The sequence below is a fragment of the Panthera pardus genome, unplaced genomic scaffold (assembly GCF_024362965.1).
Source record: "Panthera pardus isolate Hobbes unplaced genomic scaffold, ASM2436296v1 HiC_scaffold_25, whole genome shotgun sequence".
NCBI lineage: Eukaryota > Metazoa > Chordata > Mammalia > Carnivora > Felidae > Panthera > Panthera pardus.
Window position 1 is genome coordinate 53919935 of NW_026526821.1, and position 21065 is coordinate 53940999.

Genomic DNA, 21065 nt, shown 5'->3' on the forward strand with positions numbered 1-21065 from the left:
TGTATGCCTCATATCTTTGTTTCTCTCATTTTCCATTCTTTTCTTTTGCATTAAGTAAATGTTTTCTTATGTGTAATTTGAATTTCGTTAATTATTTTTTACGTATTTTAAAAATTCATTCTGTTCCTACTTACTCTAGTGCTTACCATGTACATCTTAACTTACGATACTCTACTTCAGATTTACCCTGAGATGTAGACTTAAGATCCAGTGAGATGTCAACCTGCCACTCCTACGTAGTTTACTACCTTTACCCCTTCTTGTGATATTATTTCTATCCATTTTATGTATTACTTCAGTTCATGTTACAAACCCCATAACACATTGTTATAATTATTTTATATTTATGTAATTTTACATCTTTTAAATAAGCTGAGTGAATGAAGGAGAGTAAAGAGACATTTGCAGAATTTGTTACATTAACCTTGTAATTACCTTGTCTGGTTTCCTTCATTTGTTCCTGTGGGTTTGAGTAAACTTTTGGTGTCATTGCCTTACTGCAATACAACTTTGCTCCCACCTACCCTCTTCATTCTGTTGTCAGATAGATTTCTATATTTTACAGGGCAAGTAATACAGTAATTCACGTTATTATTTTTTACAATTGTTTTGCTGTGGTGGTGGTAAAATATACATAACATGGTTTTTCATTTTCACCATTTTTTTTTTTTTTGAGAGAGAAAGCATGCTTGCAAGTGTGGGGGGGGGAGGGGCACAGAGAGGGGGAGAGAGAGAATCTTAAGCAGGCTCCACAACTGGAACAGAGCCTGTTGCGGGGCTTGATCCCATGGGCCTGCGATCATGACCCAAGCTGAAATCAAAGAGTCGGTTGCTTAACCTACTGAGCCACCCAAGGTGCCCCACATTTTAGCCATTTTAAGTATATAGTTCTGTGGCTTTAAGTGCATTCACATTGTTGTGCTGTACAATTTAGTCCTTAAATCAATTAAGAGTGGAAAGGAAAAAGTGCAATTACATTGTCTTTTATAATTACTAATTATTTGTTCCTTCCCCTTTTGTTTCCTCTGTGGGAAATGCTCTCTGGGATAATTTGCTTTCAGCCTGAAGAACATCCTTTAGTATTTCTTGAATGGCAGGGCTGCTAGCAATGAATACTCTCATTTTTTGTTTATTTATTTTTATTTTTAGAAGTTTTGGTAGTACATAAAATTCTTGGCGGGCAGTTTTCTCTCTGCACATTGAATATGTTAATGACCCTACTGCTTCCTCCATTATTTGTGATGGAGAGTCAGCTGTTAATCATGTTGGGGGTTTCCTTGTACTTGAGTCCTTTCCTTTGTCTCTGTTTACTTTCCAAAGGCTGCTGTCACAGTTACAAGCTCAGTAGCTTAAAACAAGCAAAATTGAATCTCTCCCAGTAGTGGAAGCTAGAATTCTAATGTGAGGGTATTGGCAGGGCTGTGCTATCTCAGAAGTTTCTAGGAGGAAATCTGTTTTATGCCTTTCTCTTAGCTTCTGGTGTTGCTACCGTCCTTGATTCCTTGACTTGTAGATACATCTCCCCAGTCTTGGCCTCCATCATCACATGGTGCGCTCCCCGTGTGTCTCATACTGGATTCAAGGTTTACTCTACTCCAGTATGACTTTATCTCAAACTGATGACACCTGCGATCACCCAACTTCCAAATAAGGTCCTGTGCTGAGATTCCAAGAAGGATATAACTTTTGTAGGACAGTGTTTTAACCCAGTACAACTGCTTCCAAAACTTTATCTTTGTCTCTGATTTTCAGCGTTTCTAGTGTGATATGGGTTCATGCTTCATATTTGCATTTATCCTACTTGGAGTTTGTTCAGCTTCTTGAATGTATAGATTCATGTGTTTCATGGGATTGGAGAACTTTTCAGCCATTATTTCTTCAAATAATTTTTCGGTTCCTCTCTTTCTTCCTTTCTGGTGCTCCCCTTACGTGCCTGTTGGTGAGCTTATTGGCGTCTCAGACTGGGATGAGGCTATTCACTTTCCTTTTCGTTTTTCTCTCTGCTCTTCAGGTTGCATAAACTCTCTTGATGTATCTTCAGGTTTGCTGATTCTTTCTTCTGCCAGATCCAGTCAGTTGTTGAATCTCTCTAGTGAATTGTCCTATATTTGTCGACCCCCAAATTTCCATTTGTTTCTATTTTATAATTTTTCCCTTTTTAGTCTTTATTTACTTCTTAAAGCATGGTTTCCTTCCATTCTGTGAACTTATTTATAATGGCTGACTTGAAGACTCTGGTAAACGTGGTAGCTGGGCCCGTGCACGGATGGGCCTGGTGGTGTTCCCTGTGTCCGGGTCACACATTCCTGTTTCTTTGCCAGTCTCAACATTTTCTGTAGAAACCTGGGTATTTTAGGTAGTATATTGTAGCAACTCTGGATACTGTTCTCCCCTTTCCCTAAGCCTTGTTTCATTTTTGCCTGTTTGTTTATCTGTTGAGTATCTTGGCTGGTCTCTTTCAGTGACGTGCGTTCCCTGGAGGGTGAAGCTCTGACGGGCACTGCTCAGAGGCTGCAGGCTTGGGGATGGACACAGTCACCCTGGGATGGCAGTGGTTCTAGCAGGGCTCTTGGTGACCATCTTTTAGCTTGATTTCTCTGTTAAGCTGTCTGCCTTGTGTGGTATCCACACCAACTTTTAGGCTCCAGTAATCTCTAGTTGAGCAAACTATGCTTTAATCAGTGCTTTGTGTTATAAATCGTTCCTCAGTCGGATCCAGTTAAATTCTGGCCCCTTTGCAGAGGTAGATTTTTAGGCCGATTATTAAGCCCGGGAGGGCTCTTAGGTGTGTCTTTCCCTGGTTCTCTGTACTAAACTGGCCAGCCTGTGCTCAAGCTTGTTCTCAGAGAGCTACCAGGCTCCTTTCTGTTGCTTACCACTTCAAATCTCCATTCATTATGCTTGAGATCACCTTTATGCTTGAACTTTCCCACGTTGTCTTTCAAACTTAGTTTATACCCCTGTGGGAGCTTTGGAGCTCTGTGTTTTTAGTGACTGCCTCTGTCCCCAGGGGAAAATCTCTGAGTCACTGCTGTGGAACTGGAGGAGGGAGTGACATTCTTGCTTACATGCAGGGGGCAGGCAGGAACAGTGCCCCTGGTCTTCTCGCCTGGCCTCTCTGCACATGGAATCCACTCCTTGACTGAGCTTGGGCAAGGGTGACCATGGTCCCATTATTCATGCGTTCACCGCCTGCCCTGCCTGGGGTAGGTAGAGCTTCTGCCCTGTGAGTGGGAGCTGGAGGAGGAAGGTCTTAACCACTTGGCTCACACCTTAGGAATTTAGCCTGTGCAGCTCACCGCTGGAGGGAATCAGAAAGGCCTGAGCCCTGCCCTTCCTGGTGAGATACCATGATCTTTTGGCTGCCAGCTCCATTGTTTTGGCCACACCTAACACTCATCCACTCTGAACTCTGGGCTTGTAGGGTGGAAGGAGGGAGTGGTCCATGGCTCAAGTGTCACAGATTCTCACTGTTCTTACTGAATTTGTGTAGATTTTCTTGAATAAGCGTTTCTTCATCTGCTGTATGTATACCCTTAGGACAATTTCCAAAGACTTTAACTGGTTAGGTTTTTTAATTGATCCTCCCCAGTTATGGTTTTGCTGAGGGACAGGTCTGTGGAGCACCTCACAGTGCCATTCTGCAGGAAATGCTTTATCTGTGACCTTGATATATAAGTGGTTGGTGCACAAGCTTTTCTGTTCTTTTTACCCGTTGTTTAGGCTGTAGGACTACTTGTCCCAAACAGCCAAGTAATACTCCTAAATCATTGTTAAACTACTTATACCACATAATCGCCTTTCTCTTCTGGAAGTTATAGAAGACCTTGTGCCTTTTTAGATGGTTTACATAAATCTCACCCTGAGCAGACTCTAAAGTCTGTTATACTTGTCCACCCATCTTTTTGGGTTATTTCTATCGTATCAAAAACGTGTAGGCATTTAAGCATGACTTGAGAAATACATCCATGTCTTCAGCAGCAGAGAAAAGTTAATTTTTCTGATCTCTCTGCTACCACATGTCAGAGCGATCAGAATGTTTATTACCATACACTAGTATATGAACCCTGCACAGCCTTGCAAGGGTTATTATTATTTCCACGTGAGATGATCTCCCTGCTGATGCCGAGAGCCACTTTACATGTAGCCACAATAAATGGACTGAGTGTTCTTCACTCATCTGCTGGCTCATAGGTTAAGCCACATTTCAGAGTCATCTGGTGCCATGTTGTTGCTAAAACCCAAAGCCTTTTCAGTGATTGTTGGAGCCTTAGCACAGAGAAGAGGTTTGTTCAGAAAGGCATTCTTCTTGCTGACTTACTGAGCAGCATGAGTTTGAATGCCACCCTTGAGCAGGACCACTTTCCCTGCCTGTGAGCTCCCACCAGCGCAGAAGTACAAGCAGTGGAGATGAGCTGCTAACTGCAGAGCTCTGCAAAGCTGCGTGGAGCACAGTCAATTTCAGCATAAGAGGTCTCCTGTCCTTTCTTCCTACTGTCTTCTTCGATGTTACCTCCTAGTTATTGGGAGGGTAGGCCCGGGTTTGGTAGTTAGTTTTCCTGAGGAAGCTTGTAAGTGATGGGCTTCTGCCAGTCTTGTTTCTGTTTGAAATGCTTGCCTAATGGACTGAAATTGATTAGGGAGAGCCAGCTATGTTACATAAATCTTTAAGTATTTTCTATAGAAAGGAATTCTTCAAGAAAAAACAGTTCAAATGCATTTTAAGGAGGGCTAAGGTGCTTCCAGCAATTTTATGTCACCACTAAAACTAGTAAAATGTTGGAGGCAATTGTGTATAATTTAGTACACCGCATTTCTGCTTAGCTGAGTCGTCGCTAGGTCATTTTAGATGAGATGCGGAGGTAAAGTTAGCATGCTACAGAACGTCTTAGTTTAAGAAACATTTGTGTATGGATATAGAGTTACATTAAAAGAGGTTAAATTTCTTTTTAAAAAGATGTAATTTTTCTGATTTATGAACTTAAGTGGGAAGCTTGGGAAAATGCAATGAAATGAAGGCAAAATAAAATGGATTTTCATCCCCTGAGTTAAGCACATATAGTGAGCGAGAGTTGAAATTTAGTTATCTTTCCCCAAAATTCTCTTTTCAAATCATTGTTCAGGTATACAGGTGAAATACAGGGGTGCTGAAGATAAAACATGAACCAGACAAATCTACAGGTAGTGGAGAGAATATGAAATTAGGAAGGCTGGGCTTATTCTGTCATTACTGATGACCTGGGGACCTTGGTCAGAAATTCAGTTCCTCTGGGTGTTTGTTTCTTACCTCAGAAGCAGAAAGGATTTAGGAAGTGGTGCTCTCCATTAAGAATGAATGCAGCTGTGGGGTGGCTGGGTGGCTCAGTCACTGAAATGTCCAACTTCGGCTCAGGTCAGGATCTTGCAGTCCATGGGTTTGAGTCCCACATTGGGCTCTGTGCTGACAGCTCAGAGCCTGGAGCCTGTTTCGGATTCTGTGTCTCCCTCTCTCTCTGCCCCTCCCCTGCTTGTGTTCTGTCTCTCTCTTTCTCTCAAAAGTAAATAAACATAAATTTTGTTTTTTTTAAATGAATGCAGCTGATTGAAAGCTATTCAGCATCAGGATTTTTCAACCATCCACATTCTCAACCATCATACAGCTGACCCTTGAGCAACTCAGGGCCGAGAGGGGCCGACCATCCACCCCCGACACCCCCACAGGCTGTCAAAAATCCACATGTGACTTTTGACTCCTTTTGCTTGCTGTTGACTGGAAGCCTTTCCATAACATAAACAGTCGATTAACACTTATCCTGCGTGTTATGTGTATTATGTATTTTGTTTTTAAAACAAACTAGGGAAAACAGAATGTTATTAAGAACATCATAAGGAAGAGAAAATACACTCATAGTACTGTACTGTGTTTATCAAACAAATCTGTATACAAGTAGACCCGTGCACTTCACATCCTAGTTGTTCAGGGGTCAGCTGTGTCTGTGATTTTCATCAGAGCAAGTGTAAATGTCTGGTTGGTGCTGGTGGCTGGCATTTCTCCCCTGCACTGTCTCCCAAATCTACCTTCTTCACCCCGGGCAGCTTTGCCCTCACCCGTGGTCAGCATTGGAATTACGTGTCAGATCACAGAGGGCTTTGTTGCAAACTAAATGGTTTAAAACCATAGGCCTAGGGGCTTTTGTGCTTTTTTCAGTGAGAGAATTGGTGGGTTTTTTCCTTCTGTTAATTCTTTCAGTTGGGAACAGAGAAGGCAGGGCGGAGAACAGAACAGGGCAGAGAAGATAGTTTGACTTCACGAGTCTGCTTTCTGAGTTTGTTCTTTCTACTCTTTCCTCAAAATACAGTACGTGCTCTATCTGGCTCCTCCACTTACACCATTGAATTTGAATAAAGTATCTATGACCTCAAGCTGTGTTTTTCAATCGCGATTGCCTCTTCCGGTTTTGGCAGGATGGCATTGCTGGCCCCCTGCCCCCCACAGCTGCATCGTGTCCCTGTAGGCCCGTTGGTGGACCCCACGCAGTGTTTGTGCTCCCGCTCAGACACTGACCAAACAGTGGACCTCAATCACTTAGGGTTTAGGTCTGAAGACAGTAGCTATTGCTTATTCATTTGTTCTCATAAGCAGTTGAAAAGATAATAGTTTTTTTTTAATGAGTTTTTTGTGTCCAGTTTAAAAGCCACAGAGGTGCCTGGGTGGCTCAGTCAGTTAAGCATCTGATAACTCTTGATTTTAGCTCAGGTCATGATCTCATCGTTCGTGAGATCAAGCCCCGTGTTGGGCTCTGTGCTGACAGTGCAGACCCTGCTTGGGATTCTCTCTCTCCCTCCCTCTCTCTCTGCCCCTCTCCTCACTCTCTCTGCCCCTCTCCTCACTCTCTCTCTCAAAATAAATAAACATTTAAAAAAAAAAAAAAACATATCATTTGGTAGCTCACCAAATCTCTGCATGTTCTAATCACTTTTTAAAACATTCTGAAACTCTGCAGGAGTGTTAGAATTACACAAGTGATGTTCAGTGTCCCATCCGGCATAAAATAAGAACCTTTTAATGTGAAATTCTCTGTCAGAGGGGACATTTGGAAACTTGTAGCTGCTTTTCTGTACTGATATTTACTGGGTGGTAGCTTAAGTTTTTAGGCTGCTTAGAAATCGACAGTAGTATGACGACTTGTTCTGGAGGAAGAGAGAGGACGCTGCCCTGAAACCATTAGTGTCCTCCTTCCTTACTCTCCTCCCAAGTGTTAAGTTGTGGCTGCACCAAAGGCATATCCCCTTGAAGCTGGTTGTCACCGTGTCCTCTTGTGCTTTCTCTGGGGACCTTGGGCACCCTGTCCTGGTGCAGATAACCGGAGGAGCGGGGTTCGTGGGCTCCCACCTCACGGACAAGCTCATGATGGATGGCCACGAGGTGACTGTGGTGGACAACTTCTTCACTGGCAGGAAGAGGAATGTGGAGCACTGGATCGGCCACGAGAACTTCGAGCTGATTAACCACGACGTGGTGGAGCCACTCTACATCGAAGGTAAGCGAAAGCGCACATCAACAGCACGGTGAGCGTGGTGGGGCTGCTCCCCAGAGCAGCCAACCGGCCTGGCCACAGTGAGTTTGGGCTCTGCCTTCTTTCTGAAGTAGTCTCACCAGGTACAAGGCACTATCCTAGTTTCTGCGATGAGAGAACAGTTACGGCAGCGTGGATATTTGACTTCGCTATTCCGAGCACCCCTGGCTTTGGACATAGCGGTCCTTTCAAGGAGGGCTTGTGTAGTGCACAGTCCTCCCCACTGCACGGCAGGTCTGGTGGCTGTCACTCGTGTGACAGTACTCGTAGCTTCATGCGGGGCACCGGCTGGTGTGGAATGTGGCACTAGTAGTGAAATTCCACATCTAACTTTGCCACTCCACAAACTTTGCGGGTTTGGGCACTGCAGTGGGCCGGATGGATCCCCCCAAACATATGGCTTAACCCCTGGAACCCGTGAGTGTGGTCTTATGTCGGGGAAAGATGTTTGGTGACATAATCAAGTTAAGGATCTCAAGATGAGCTCAGCCTGGATTACCCGGGTGGGCCATATGGAAATAGACGTGTGGAAGTGCCATTGGAAAATGGCAAGTGCCTTTATAGGAGACAGAATGGACAAGACACAGACGCATGGGGAGAAGAGCAGGTCCACGAAGACCAAGGCAGAGATTGAAGCCATGCAGCCCCAGGCTGAGGACCACCTCAAAGGCAAGGAGGGATTCTCTCCTAGAACCTTTGGGGAAAGTGTGGCCTTGCTAACACCTTGTTTTCTAGATCTGTGGGAAAAGAAATTTCTGGTGTTTCGGTTCACCTGGTGCATGGTACTTCAGTTACAACAACGGCCACAGGAGGCTGATATGGGGGGCCTCCGGTAGACATTTTTCGAGATTGTCTGAGGTGTACTGAAGAGAACCTCCAGCAGGTGCTTGGCTAGCAGACCTCCTAGGATCAGCAGACCTGCTGTTAATTCTCATTTAAATCCGACCGGAGCCCTGAGAGGTAAATGGTGTCATCCCATTTTGATTATTTATGGAAAACCGGAATCGGGTCGTGGCCTGCCCAAAGCCATAGGGCTATTAGTGGTAGAGCCAGAATTCAGCCTTGGGTTTCAGGCTCCAAAGCTCGTTCGTCACCCGCCCCTCCTCCTCCTCCTACGGGTAGTGTAGCGTTCTACTTTTCAGTATTACCATGTCGGGGACATTTTCCTGCGTCTGCATAATGCAAAATATCTTGGAGAGCCAGTGTAACTGCAGTATCATTGTATGGGGACACCGTGCTTTATTCACTCCTGCCCTTAAAGTTCTCCAGGATTTCATTTATAACTGTCTTTGTCTGAACTTTATTTCCTTAATCAAGTGTTCAAATATGAATTACGCCAAATGCTGATCCGTTTCCTTCATTGTTTGTTGGGGTCTGTGTCACTAATGCATGAGTGGCATTCAGCATTAGCTTCCAAAACTGCTAACAAGATGGGTTTGCTAATTTGGTAGAAAAACCCACGACTTCCTGGTGACAGAAGAAAAAAAAGTTAGATTTTCTAACATGTTAATTCAGAAAAGAAATCTAAACAGTTTATTTTGCTTTTTTAAAAAATGTTTGTTTTTTATGTGAGTTCATAATAGGGATGTTAATCATCCGGTATATACTTAACACCTGCCCTTCTTCCCAAATCTGGCTTTTGCCTTTAATTTTTGTAATTCTAGGCTCATCTGTTTATTTCCCTCTTTGCTGTTCTATTTATTTTATGCTTATAAGAGTCCCAAGAATAGAGAAATATTTAGCCATGGCGTTTTTGGTTTGTGTGATATTTTTGTTTCTTTTTAAACATTTAATTATTTAATCTATCTGGGATTATTTGGGGGTTAGGCTATAATTTGTAAAGCGAACCAGATGATTTAGGTAACAGATAAATTGGCTGACTTTCCCCCTGGACTTGACCATGGGTTTGCTCTGAGGGTTAACTGAGGTCATGCATGTGATAGGCAGAATTGCCAAGTGCAGGAGTCAACGCGCTGCAGTGAAAGGCCCTGCTCTTGGCATTGAGGCCATGAATCAGCTGGCTGTAAGATAGTGAGATTACCTGGGATTATGTGGGTGGACCCGCATAATCACATGAGTTCTTAAAAGCAACAGCAGCAGGCAGAGAAGCCAGCTGGGGAGATCTGGTAGAAGGGATGCCTCGGAGAGACAGGCAGTAGAGAAATCCGGAAGATTCAAGGTATGAGGAGGACTTGACCCACCGCTTCTGGCTTCAAAAGCGGCCGTTGTGAGCCAGGGCCCACGGGCAGTCTCTGGGAGCTCCCAGTCGACAGCCATCAGGGAGATGGGGACCTCAGTGCTGCAGCCTCGTGGAACTGAGTTTTGCCAACACCTCGAATCACCCTCTGATGGCAGGAATGCAGCCCTCCCTGCTGATACCCTGATTTCAGCCTGTGAGGGCAGAGCAGAGAACCAGCTGAGCCACACAGTGCCTGGCTTCTGACCTGCAGACCCAGTAGATGATAAATGGATATTTTTGTAGACTCTAAGCCTGTTAGGGCATCAGTAAAAAACCACAGGGCTTGGCACAAGGTCTGGCCCACAGTAAGTGCTCCCCAAATAGTAGCTATTATTATTATTATTATTACTCTTTTCCCTTTTTGCACATGCGAGTAAACATTTGTGAAATGTAACTACTGATTACATAATTTGAGTACTACGGAGAAACCAAAACTTAGTGAAAATGGTATGTTGGTAAGTAAATTACTTGCTTTGCCTCTGGGCTTTGACACCAAAACTATCCGAGGCCACATCTGCTTCTGGAAGTAGACTCTGTGTGGAGAACACACACGTGAACTCACGACGTGGGCTCACGAGAAGGGTTGACATTTTCTGTCCTTTGCTGGCAGTGGGAGTGGCACCAGTGTGGCAGAACAGAAGACGTTTCTCCACCTCCGTAGTCCAAGCCCGTGTTTCACTTTCTCCAGCTTTAGCGTGAGTCTTCCATGCCCGTGACAGTCTGCCCACCCCTGCCCCGATCACCCCATCTCACTGCTTCTACCCCCACAGTGCCCACCTGAATCCAAGCCCCTTATGGGAAGATGGGCATTGTTCAATCCTGCGTGTGGGTACGGTTGTGTGTTTCAGAGGGAATAATCCTTCCTCGCCTTAAATCAGATACAGCATGAATTTAACCGGATGAACTTAGTTTGATTTGCCTCCTTTCCTCGGTGTTGCATTCACACAAAGGAGGACATAAGTTAGGGCACCCTTGAGTGCCCCATCATTGCCTCGTGCTTCTAGTACCTGCTATAGTTCACTTAGACTTCTCTTTAGATTTTCCTCAGATTGAATTTCACAGCCTGTACTCACCTGAAGTGGTGTTACCATTGGTGTAGTGTGTATGCAGATGTTTTTTTTTTTTTTAATTAATTTATTTATTTTGAGAGAGACAGAGACAGCACTAGTGAGAGAGGGGCAGAAAGTGAGGGAGAGAATCCCAAGCTGGCAACGCAGAGCCTGATTGGGGGCTTGAACTCAGGAAACCAAGAGAGATCATGAAATCGTGACCTGAGCCAAAACCAAGAGTCGGATGCTTAACTGACTGAGCCACCCAGGTGCCCCAATGTACGCTGTTCTTTTAGCAGTGATGAACGAGTTAATATGTCCTGTTGATGTCATAAATTATTCTCCTCCTTTGCGCGGTAGAGTGTATTACAAAGTATGTACACCCAGCATTTAATACGTAACTATTTTTTCATACCTTTTTCCTAATAAAAGAAATTCCAGTTGATCTGAAATTTACACCATAGCAGTAACGCTCTTCAGCTTCCAAAAGTATTACATGGGATTTGTTTTGGTTTGTTTCTCTGGAGCTGGCAAAATTTTGGACTATAATGGGTGTCACACAGAGGTGTCACTTAATTTGGCAGTGTCCTAGCGGAGCTTCATTGGTTTCCCTTCGGCACAGGTTTCCTCCTCTTGTTATTTTCAAAGTATAACCATTATGTTTCAGAAGCAGGGGCATTAGCCATGTAACTGTTGTGGGAAAGTAACTGTCATCTGGACTCAGATTGTGGTGGTGGAATTGGGAAGGAAGAAAGTGATTGCTACACACGCGGGGTGTGCACGTCAGGGCTGGGAATGGGGTACCGCGGAATCTGGGGACCGCTGTGTGGTCATTAACCGTAAAACTGACTTAGACCAGAGGTGCTGATGTCACAGGAGTTATGTTAGAGGCCTCTGCATTGTCTGGGCTGCGCTGTAGAGAAGAGATAGCGCTTCTTTGGAAGGAATTGTAATACCCACTGAAATAACTTGATCTGGTTTTATATTGCTTGAAAAGAACTCTGGATTTTACCAGATGTTACCATTTAAGTTTCAGAAGGTGAATCTGTATTGAGCTCTGGAAGGAGCAAAGTTAATTCTTCTTCCAGCCCATCTATTTAGGACATGGGGAAGTTTCAGAGAAGCGAGAGTTGGTGGGTAGCAGGTTGTGTTTGGGTTTTGCGAGGGAGATGCCAGGCCATGGAGATGGTGAAAATGAGGTGCAGCGTTGGGACAGCCCCCTCGTTCCAGCCTGGAGGCCTGCTGGGCAGGTGTTGGCCACGGGTGGGCTCAGTGAGAAGGGAAGATGTCTAGAGAAAGAACGTTGTGACCGTTCAGGCAAGGATTAAAGACACACAGGAAACCGAGCACTGACCCTGGAGGGTTTTCAGAATGGAGCAGACACTGCTGAAGGAGGATGGAGGTATAGATGGTCCCCGATTTAATGATGGTCCACTTAAAGATTTTCCATCTCTACGATGGTGTGGTCACAGTACACATCCAGTGGAAACCATGCTTCAGAGTTTTAATCTGGATCTTTTCCCGGGCTGAGGACATGCAGTCCTGTCTTCTTGTGATGCCGGGCAGTGGCAGTGGTCACAGCTCCTAGTCAGCCAGTGATCGCGAGAGTCAGCAGCTGGTACACTGACAACCACTCTCTGCTTTTGCTTTCAGTACGGTATTCGACAAGGTACAGGAAATATTCAACGCTTTTTACAAAGTAGGCTTTGCCCAACTGTGGGCTAATGTAAGCGTTCTAAGCATGTGTGCGGCAGGCTAGACTAAGCTGTGTGTTCAGGAGGTTATTTTATTAGCACTTCCCCATCATGTGAATTTCACATAGTTTTATTGGTGTTGTCTCGGGTGTCTGCAAGTTTGCAAGTATGGGGCCATTATGAACCTTGCTTGAGAAAGCCGCCCCGTTTACACATCGAAGTCACTGTTGTCATTGTCTTAGACTCATGTCCAGGCTCCTGATGTATATATAGCCTGGGCCCCTCCCAAAAGCTGTTCCAGTTTACTTGTCCGCCATCTGTACAAGCAGCAACCTTGAGACCAACATTTCTGTAGAGGACAGAAAACGACAGAGACGTCCATTGCGTCATGGGAAGCCCGGTCCTGGAACATGCAGTACCTGAGTAAGAGGTCCAGAACAATGAAAGCAGAAAATAACAATTGCAAACACTTAATGAATACTCACTGTGTTCCAGGCACTATTCTAATCACTGTGTATAATGAACAGATTTCATTCTTTCAACATATGGGTGACGTAGGCATTTATTATCCTCATGTGCAGGTGAGGGAACCAGTGCGTGGAGCCCTATTACCCACCTTGTACCCAGGTGTGGAGATCCTGTGCAGGGCCAGGAGAGGTGGGCACCAAGACAGGGAAGACAGGAGAGGCTGGACTGTCACACCCAGATCCCCCAGAATTGTTCAAGAAAGATGGATAGAAACTGTGTTTGCCAAAGACACTGGGTCCATGTTGACGTAGGTATTTGAGGAGTGCTGTTCTGATGAGAATATTTTTGTTGAATTATAATTTAGAAAATTTTTTCTCTCTTTCAGTGTTTGTTGCAAATGTTAACATAAAATGTAGAGGCTGCAGATCCGAGATCCCCCGCTTTGTTCAGCTTGGAGCCATGGGGAAATCCTGCAGTGAATCTCTGGCATCATAGGTGCTTTCTCACCATGGTGTTATCACAGTGACCCCCTGGCACTTGGAGGAGATTCCAGGGGAGGTGCGGGTGGCTGCCAGCTGCAGGAAATTGACAGGCAGCAGCACTGACCATAACTTTGGGTCCTGGGGCTGAGCCAGACCTCTGGCATGCACAGTCTTCCCTTCGTATTAAGTCAATATTATTTGATATGAAATGAAGGCAAAATCCCACTGTTTGAGTTCTTTGTGCCAAGAGAAATTTGGTCTTTACACTGAAACGTTATGTATCTTCTTAAATCCTGTTTTCCATCGTAAATACTGGTGTTGGGGGACAAGGGTTAGGCCTCGCGTTGTTCCATGTTGCAGAGAGGGACACCTTGTGTAGTATTTGTGGCAGGGCTCCAGCCTGGACTGCAGGGAAAGAAAACGTGTAAGGAGTATCTTTACGTCGGGGTTCTGCTGTATGCTAAATAATCCCACAAGTTCACAGCAAGAATCAACCTTTTGTTTTATTTTGTAGTTTTTCCAAAGCTGCAGGGTGCAACTCCTTACCAGTTAAGTAAGGTGTGGCTCTGGCACAGGGAGGCGGTTGGACTGGGCTATGCTAGGAAGTTGCGCCAAAAAAAACCAAATAAATAATAAATAAATCACCAGGAGATGTAAACATTCAGTAGGCTTTTATGTGGATTTCGCCTTTGGTAGGAGAGCACGCTCGTTTTTTTTCATGGAACCTGAACAATTTGGGGTTTCTCAGGAGTCATTCAATTTCTACACCTTATTCCTTCTATATTTGTATATCATCTGTGTGGACTGCAGGCACAGTGAAATTCATCTTGAAAACATATAAAACGTTCGTTGTGGTGCGTGTAGTTGCAGTATTATTTTCAGAATCCGTGGTGGGGCCGAACGAGCCTCTGCCATACCCTCCCCTGGCCCATCCTCTTCCCAGCATGAAAATAATGTCCTGTGTTTTGGCAGGCATACTGTTTTGGACCTATTTAAGGAAATTCTGTGAAAAAGGAAAATACTGGCTTGCTTTACTGTTTCCCTTTCTTGATCATTAATTTGAGCTAATCTTTTAGGGCTCATTTCTCAGGCTCCTATTTTTCTCTCCATGATTACAGCACATGGCCCTGGAAAACGTGACAGGGTCGCAGGACAGTCACGTGGTGGTCAAGTCCAGAGGCACAGCTCCAGCAAATGAGAGGGCATGCCTTTCTACTTGTTTCTTCCTCTCTCTCCCCTGAGCTTAGATTTTTGAATGCCACGCTCATTTTTGGTGTACTTTTTGATAAGGCAGTTGACATTTTTTTGAGGGCTTTTCTCCCCCTCTGGGATGTGAGGGTTAACTTTACTGTTCTGTTATTATTAATATTACTTAGTACTTTCGTAGCACCTCTCATTCCGATTATTTATGTTATGCGTGTTCTAAAGTCCCCCACCCCCCCTTGCTCTCCTCTTCGTAATTCCTTACCCAGATAATTAGTCAACAGCCTCCATCGTGTGGTCCTTTTTAGGACCGGAACCAGAGTTACTGTCATTAATGCTATAGGCAGAACACGTTCTCATGGGAAGGAGGGGCTGTTGGAAATGATTTTCATAGGATTTCAGGTTCTTCTTCAGTGCATCAGTGTTGCTACTTAGGCGTCATGACATAGTTTTTATAGGGCATACCTTACTACTAGCCTTTCCAAGGGGTAACAGAGGCTGCACTCAGGCTGAGCTAGCAGATGGAATAGTCTTTTGAATGAAAAGGCCCCAGTCTATGGCTCGTCTCTTCACTCAGCTAACTTTTAGTGAGCACCGTTCCCAAATTGGCCCCGGCCAAGGCGCCATGTAGGGGAATTTATTTTCCGTGGCAGATTCCTAGGCCTGTCTAGCCATTCTGATGCATTAGGTCTGCCCAGGAATCTTCCTTCATGTGTGCTCATAGGTAACAAGGGCGGCCCCCTGCTGCAGAGAGCAAAGCTGTGTGGAGATCTAAGGAGGAAAAAGGATTGCTTCGTGTGCTCAGTGAGCTTTTCATCTGGTGAACAGGATGTGTAGGAAGCACTTGACAAGGCAGAACGCAGTAATTAACCAGTGGCACAGGCAGCCGGTGGTAAGAGTGATTATCTCTGACCAGGGCCTGCAAGAAGGCTCCCCACACAAACTGACATCTGAATTGAGCCTTGCAGGAGAAAGTATGGATTCTGCATATGCAAAGGAGATGGAGCGGATTAGAAATGCTTGCACCTTTTATTTGATGTCAGACTCACAAGGGATGGGCTCTCAGGGCACCCTTTTCTCCCGCGGTCTTTGATGCTTTGGGGACCTTCCTTTCTTCGCTGCGTAGGTTGTCACCTCAAGAGTAAAAGCAGTGCTGAATGATGTCTTCTGTGAGATCACAACCCGTACCCTCGATTTGCACGGTCTTTGGGGAGCACGTGGCAACTGCACCTGCATGAGCAGAAATCCGGAGGTCGCAAGCTCAGTTCCAGGCACGCGCGAGTAGGCTCTTTGGGGTGGCACTCAGCTCTGAAGGTTCGGCCAGATTTACTGCATTGTGGATCTGGCCTGCTTCTGCCCGAGAGAAGCAGTGGGGTGTGATGAGATGTTTTATAAAGAGAAAATGCAAGGACTTCTGGGCGGCTCAGTCGGTTAAGTGTCCCGACTCTTGATTTTTGGTTCCGGTTATGATCTCGTGGTTCATGGGAATAAGCCCTGTGCCAGGCTTTACACTGAGAGAGCAGAGCGTGCTTGGGATTCTCTCTCTGTCCCTCTTTCCCTGCCCTCCCCCACTCATGTTTGCACTCTCTCTCCCCCTCTCTCTCAAAATAAATAAACTAAAAAATAAAAAAAATAATTGGAAATGCTGTAGCTGAATGTGGAGTTAGTGGTCAGCTACATACACCTGTGTTCTTGAGCTTTGAAGCAGGTGAGCACGAACAGACTGCTGTTACCGGTCCTGTCTGTAAGCTGGAAAGGACTAAACTGCCTTAAAATGATGGCATTTTGTGAGACCTGTCTTGTTAACTTACAGGTCTCACAGTAAAATCTTTGTTTGCTTCTTATTTTCAGCTATTTATCAACTGCGAGTAACTTGGGGGAGGGGGGAGGGTCAGAAAGCAATCCTAGGATTTTCCTCTTATTTAGATAGACGCTCTTAACAAACTTGCATATTAACAGACTATAAATAATTTTCAAAGGTTTTGTGTTTTCTTAAAGAAAGATTGGTCTTTCAAAAGTGTGGGTTCTACTTTTAAATTAGTAGTCTTCAAATGTGGCTTTAAAAGTATCTGTGTCTATAAAGGTCCAGAGTCTCCCTGCTTGAGACGTCTGCCCCTGGATGCCAGGGGTCTAGGCATCTTTCACGCGAAAGCTTCACTGGGTGACAGATACATAGCAAGGATTGACTGAGAATCTTGAATGACTGGCAGTGGCTCATGAGCCTTATTTTTAGCTCTTATATTCCCAGAGTAGAGAAAGGGAAGAGAACACATATGTACACAAAAAACTATTCATTTTGACTTCAGCTTTAGTAAGTTATACCCTTTTTCCACTAATACTCTTTTTCATCTGCTTTTATGGCTCATCAGTATCTTACTTTGTTTTTTACCATATGAACCATTGATTTCAAGTGTACTAGTCTATAGTGTTAAACATATTATGTTAGGACAGCTCTCCAGAACTTTTTCACCTGCAAAACTGCAACTCTGGACCCACTGAACAGTAACGCTCCTCCTGGTAGTCACTGTTCTACCTTGCGTCTCTGAGCTTGACGACTCTAAGTACCTCGTGTAAGTGGAATCCTACTTTTCATGACCAGATTATTTCACTTAGGGTGATGTCCTCAAAGTACATCTATGTTGTAAGTATGTGACAGGATTTTTTTCAATTTTAAGGTTGAATAATATTTCAGTGTGTGTGTGTGTGTGTGTGCGCGCGCGCACGCACGTGCACACTAACGCTATATTTTGTTTATCTGTTCATCTATCTGTGGATACCTAGGTTGCATCTACTGGGGGCCATTGTGAAGAGTGCTGCTATGAGCATGGGTTTATAAATTTCTCTTCGAGACCCTGCTTTCAGTTCTTTTGAGCATATACCCAGAAGTGAGATTCCTATTCTTACATTACTTCTGTGTTTAAGACTTTGAGGAATCATCACACTGGTTTCCATAGTGGCTGCACCATTTTCTGTCACCGCCAAAGTGTACAAGGGTTCCATTCTCTCCACATCCTCAACAACACTTGTTGTTTTGTTTTTGTTTTGTTTTTTTTTTAAATAGTAGCCATCCTAATGGGTGTGAAATGATACCTCATTGTAGTTTTGATTTACATTTCTGTGATGATTAATGATGTTGAGCCTCTTATCATATGCTTGTTGGCCATTTGTATATCATTTTTGGGCATACAAGTGCCTTGCCATTTTTTCAGTTATTTGATTCTGTTGATTTAGAGTTCTTTATATATTCTGGATATTAACACCTTTTCATATATATGGCTTGTAAATATTTTCTTCCATTGTATAGTTTGCCTTTTTACTGTTAATTGTGTCCTGCGATTCTGTCAGAAAAGTTTTTAAGTTTGATGTACTCCTATTTTTCTGTTTTTGCTTCTGTTTTGTTGCCTTTGCTTTTTGTGTCCTACCCAAGAAATCTTTGCCATGATGTCATGAAGCTTTCTCCCTGTTTTCTTCTAAGAGTTTTATTGTTTTAGGTGTTACATTTAGGTCTTTTGTACATAGCGTAAGATAAGAATAAAATTTTATTCTTTTGCATGTAGACACTCAGTTTTCCCAACTGACAGTTAGAGACTGTGCTTTCTTCATTGAGTGACTTGGTGTTCTTATCAAAGATCACTGAACTATGTATACAAGGCTTTATTTCTAGACTTTGTATTCTATTCCATTGGTGTATACATCTGTCTTTATGCCAGTAACACACTGCTTTGATTAGTGTAGTTCTGTACTGTTTTGAAATCAGGAAATGTAAGTCTTCCAATTTTGTTCCTCTTTTTCAAAATTGTTTTGGCTAGTCAGTGTTCCTTGAAATTCCATATGAATTTCAGAATTTTTTTTTTCTGTATCTGCAAAAATCGCTATTGAGATTTTGATATAGTGTTGCAGAAGTATCTTCTTTTTAAAAAAATTGAGACTTTTTAATTTTTTTATTTATTTTGAGAGAGATAGAGAACAAGCAGGGGAGAGACAGAGAGGGAGGGAGACAGAATCCCAAGCAGGCTCCATGCCGTCAGCGTAGAGCCCAATGCGGGGCTCAAACTTATGAACTATGAGATCGTGAGCTGAGCCAAAATCATGAGTTGGACACTTAAGCGACTGAGCCACTCAGGCATCCCCAAAATTAAGACTTTTTAAAGCAACCACATCAGAAGTTTTCTGGAATAGTCTTGGCAAAAAAGAAGCCTTGTAAATAATCCAGAAGATGGGGCCTATAGTCTTTTACATGTTGTTTTTGCTTTCTTGAGGGATGGTCATGGTATTGGAAAAACATATCCTTACCAGGTTTTTCCATGAGCCTGTGCAGTACCTAGAACCCCTTCCCCAAAGATACGGTCTTCATAGAACCATCCGGCTTCTGCTTTCTCCTAGTCTTGGTGGCTCATGTGTACTGAGCCTCCCAGATGTGCTTGGGCTTGAAAGACTGTGATAATTAGTGTGAATTAAGTAGAGACCAAGCTCACAGCCTAGAATATTATGCTCTTGTGTGGAGGCATCATTTCTGCCCCTTGTGTGAAGATAAACTGTCATTGGCTCTCACCCCTGGGTGAGTGTTCGGAAATAGCCCTGGCCCCTGAAGGCACTGTGGTGATTCCTATGCCATCCGGGCACGACAGGAGATTTTCAGGAGGGCATGGGTGGTGAGTGAGTGTCGGTGGGGAAGGTGGGCATTTTTTGGTGTGAGGGGACGTTTTCTGAGAAAGTTACATTGGAGAATTCACCATGGGAACTGTTTTTCCTAGTTTGCCGGTTTGCCTGTGGTTTCTAAAACCTAGCCCCTAATGTGCCATTACCTAAAAAGAGAGCAGTGGTCCCTGGTTAGGAAGAGGGTGGGAGGCCAAGGAGGTCCCTGCGGGCCCTCTTGAATGGGCGCTGAAGCCATGTACAAGTAGGTTCGTTTTGGCTGTGGTGTTTCATATCCTTGGCTCGCTGTGATGGTGGTGACATTTTCTTTCACCTGGAGCTGAAGTGCAGTGGCACAGAATAGACTTTGTCTGGAGGGATGGCTTTCCTATACATGCTATTTGACAGGGAGACATTGCTTCCCAAGGGCCTCTCTGCTGTGTGGCAGGTGCTCCTGACCCTGGAGAGCAAGGGTTGGGGATGGGGATGTTCCAGTGAATGCCTGTACACAGGGGAGTCGTGCAGAACCCAGTCATTTCACCATTTGTGGCTTTAAAAACCACCCTCTGACTACAGCTGTAGTGATGGCAATACCGTATAATGCTCAAAAAGCTCTGGGTTTGGATTAAAATGGAACTGGGTTCAAATCCTGGCATTGTCATTATTTAACTGCTTCACCTGCAAGCTTCATAATCTCTTATGTAAAACAGGAATAATGGTGTTTTACCCTCAAAATTATGGTGATTATTACAATGCGTTATCAGCTGCTTAGTGATTGGTGCCAAAATCCAGGTTCTCGGAATGTCTCTTGCTCTGAATTAAGTGGTCTTCATTGTCCGTGCAAATCCAGATTCTATCTTGGTATTTAAAGTCTCACATGCTGTAGCTGGACCAAATTTTCACTGAGACCTTTCAGAGCCACAGCAGAAACTCTTGCCTTGTAGTCTCACCCTTTCCCGTCCCTGGTATGCAGCACACCCACTCCCAAGTAGCCCAGCCGGGAATGAGCTCCTGGCCCATCTCTCTGCACAGCCAGGCCCACCTCAAAGCAAGACCCCCTTGCCCAGTCTCCTTCATCAGGCCAGAATCCCCCAGAGCTGGTGATTTGTCATTGTATCCCCACCCTTGTCCTGTGTCCTTCACCAAATAGGCATTCAGTGAGTGAAGTCTTATTATTAATGTTAGTTTCCAGTGTGTCTTTTTGCTCGTGAGCCACTAAGCAGATCCTCAATAAATAATCAGTCAATGAGGGGGCGCCTGGGTGGCTCAGTCAGTTGGGCGTCCCACTTCAGCTCAGGTCATGATCTCACGGCTCGTGAGTTTGAGCCCCGCGTCACGCTCTGTGCTGACAGCTCAGAGCCTGGAGCCTGCTTCTGCTTCTGTGTCTTCCTCTCTTTCTCTCCCTCCCCCGCTCACGCTGTCTCTCTCTGTCTCAAAAATAAACAATGAAAACAAAAATTAAAAAATAATCAGTCAGTGAAAAACAGAAACTACCCCCCAACTGTCATCTCAGGGTCTGGTTTTATGTACACAAGATTTGCAAAAACAAAGCAAAAGATTATTTCCTCCCGTACGTTAGTGCTTTTATGTCAGATTGGTTTTACAAATTAAAAACCTTGCTTGCTTTGGATGTTCATGTTTAATTCAGTGTCTGAAAAATTGGTCTTCCTCCTGATTTGCATGCTGTATCTGGGACAGATCTCAGAAAACAGTCAACTCTGGAATCAGATTGACTCTCG

General features: G+C 44.3%; 1 protein-coding gene across 2 annotated transcripts in view; it reads left to right on the plus strand.

Annotated features, from left to right (window-relative positions):
* The window catches only part of UXS1 (UDP-glucuronate decarboxylase 1), a 95767-nt gene that overhangs the window by 40593 nt on the left and 34109 nt on the right, over positions 1–21065 (plus strand). For both annotated transcript variants that reach the window (XM_019428482.2, XM_019428483.2), the window contains exon 6: positions 7340–7520. In XM_019428482.2, coding sequence (XP_019284027.1) covers positions 7340–7520 — 181 coding nt within the window. The remainder of the gene's footprint in view (positions 1–7339; positions 7521–21065) is intronic.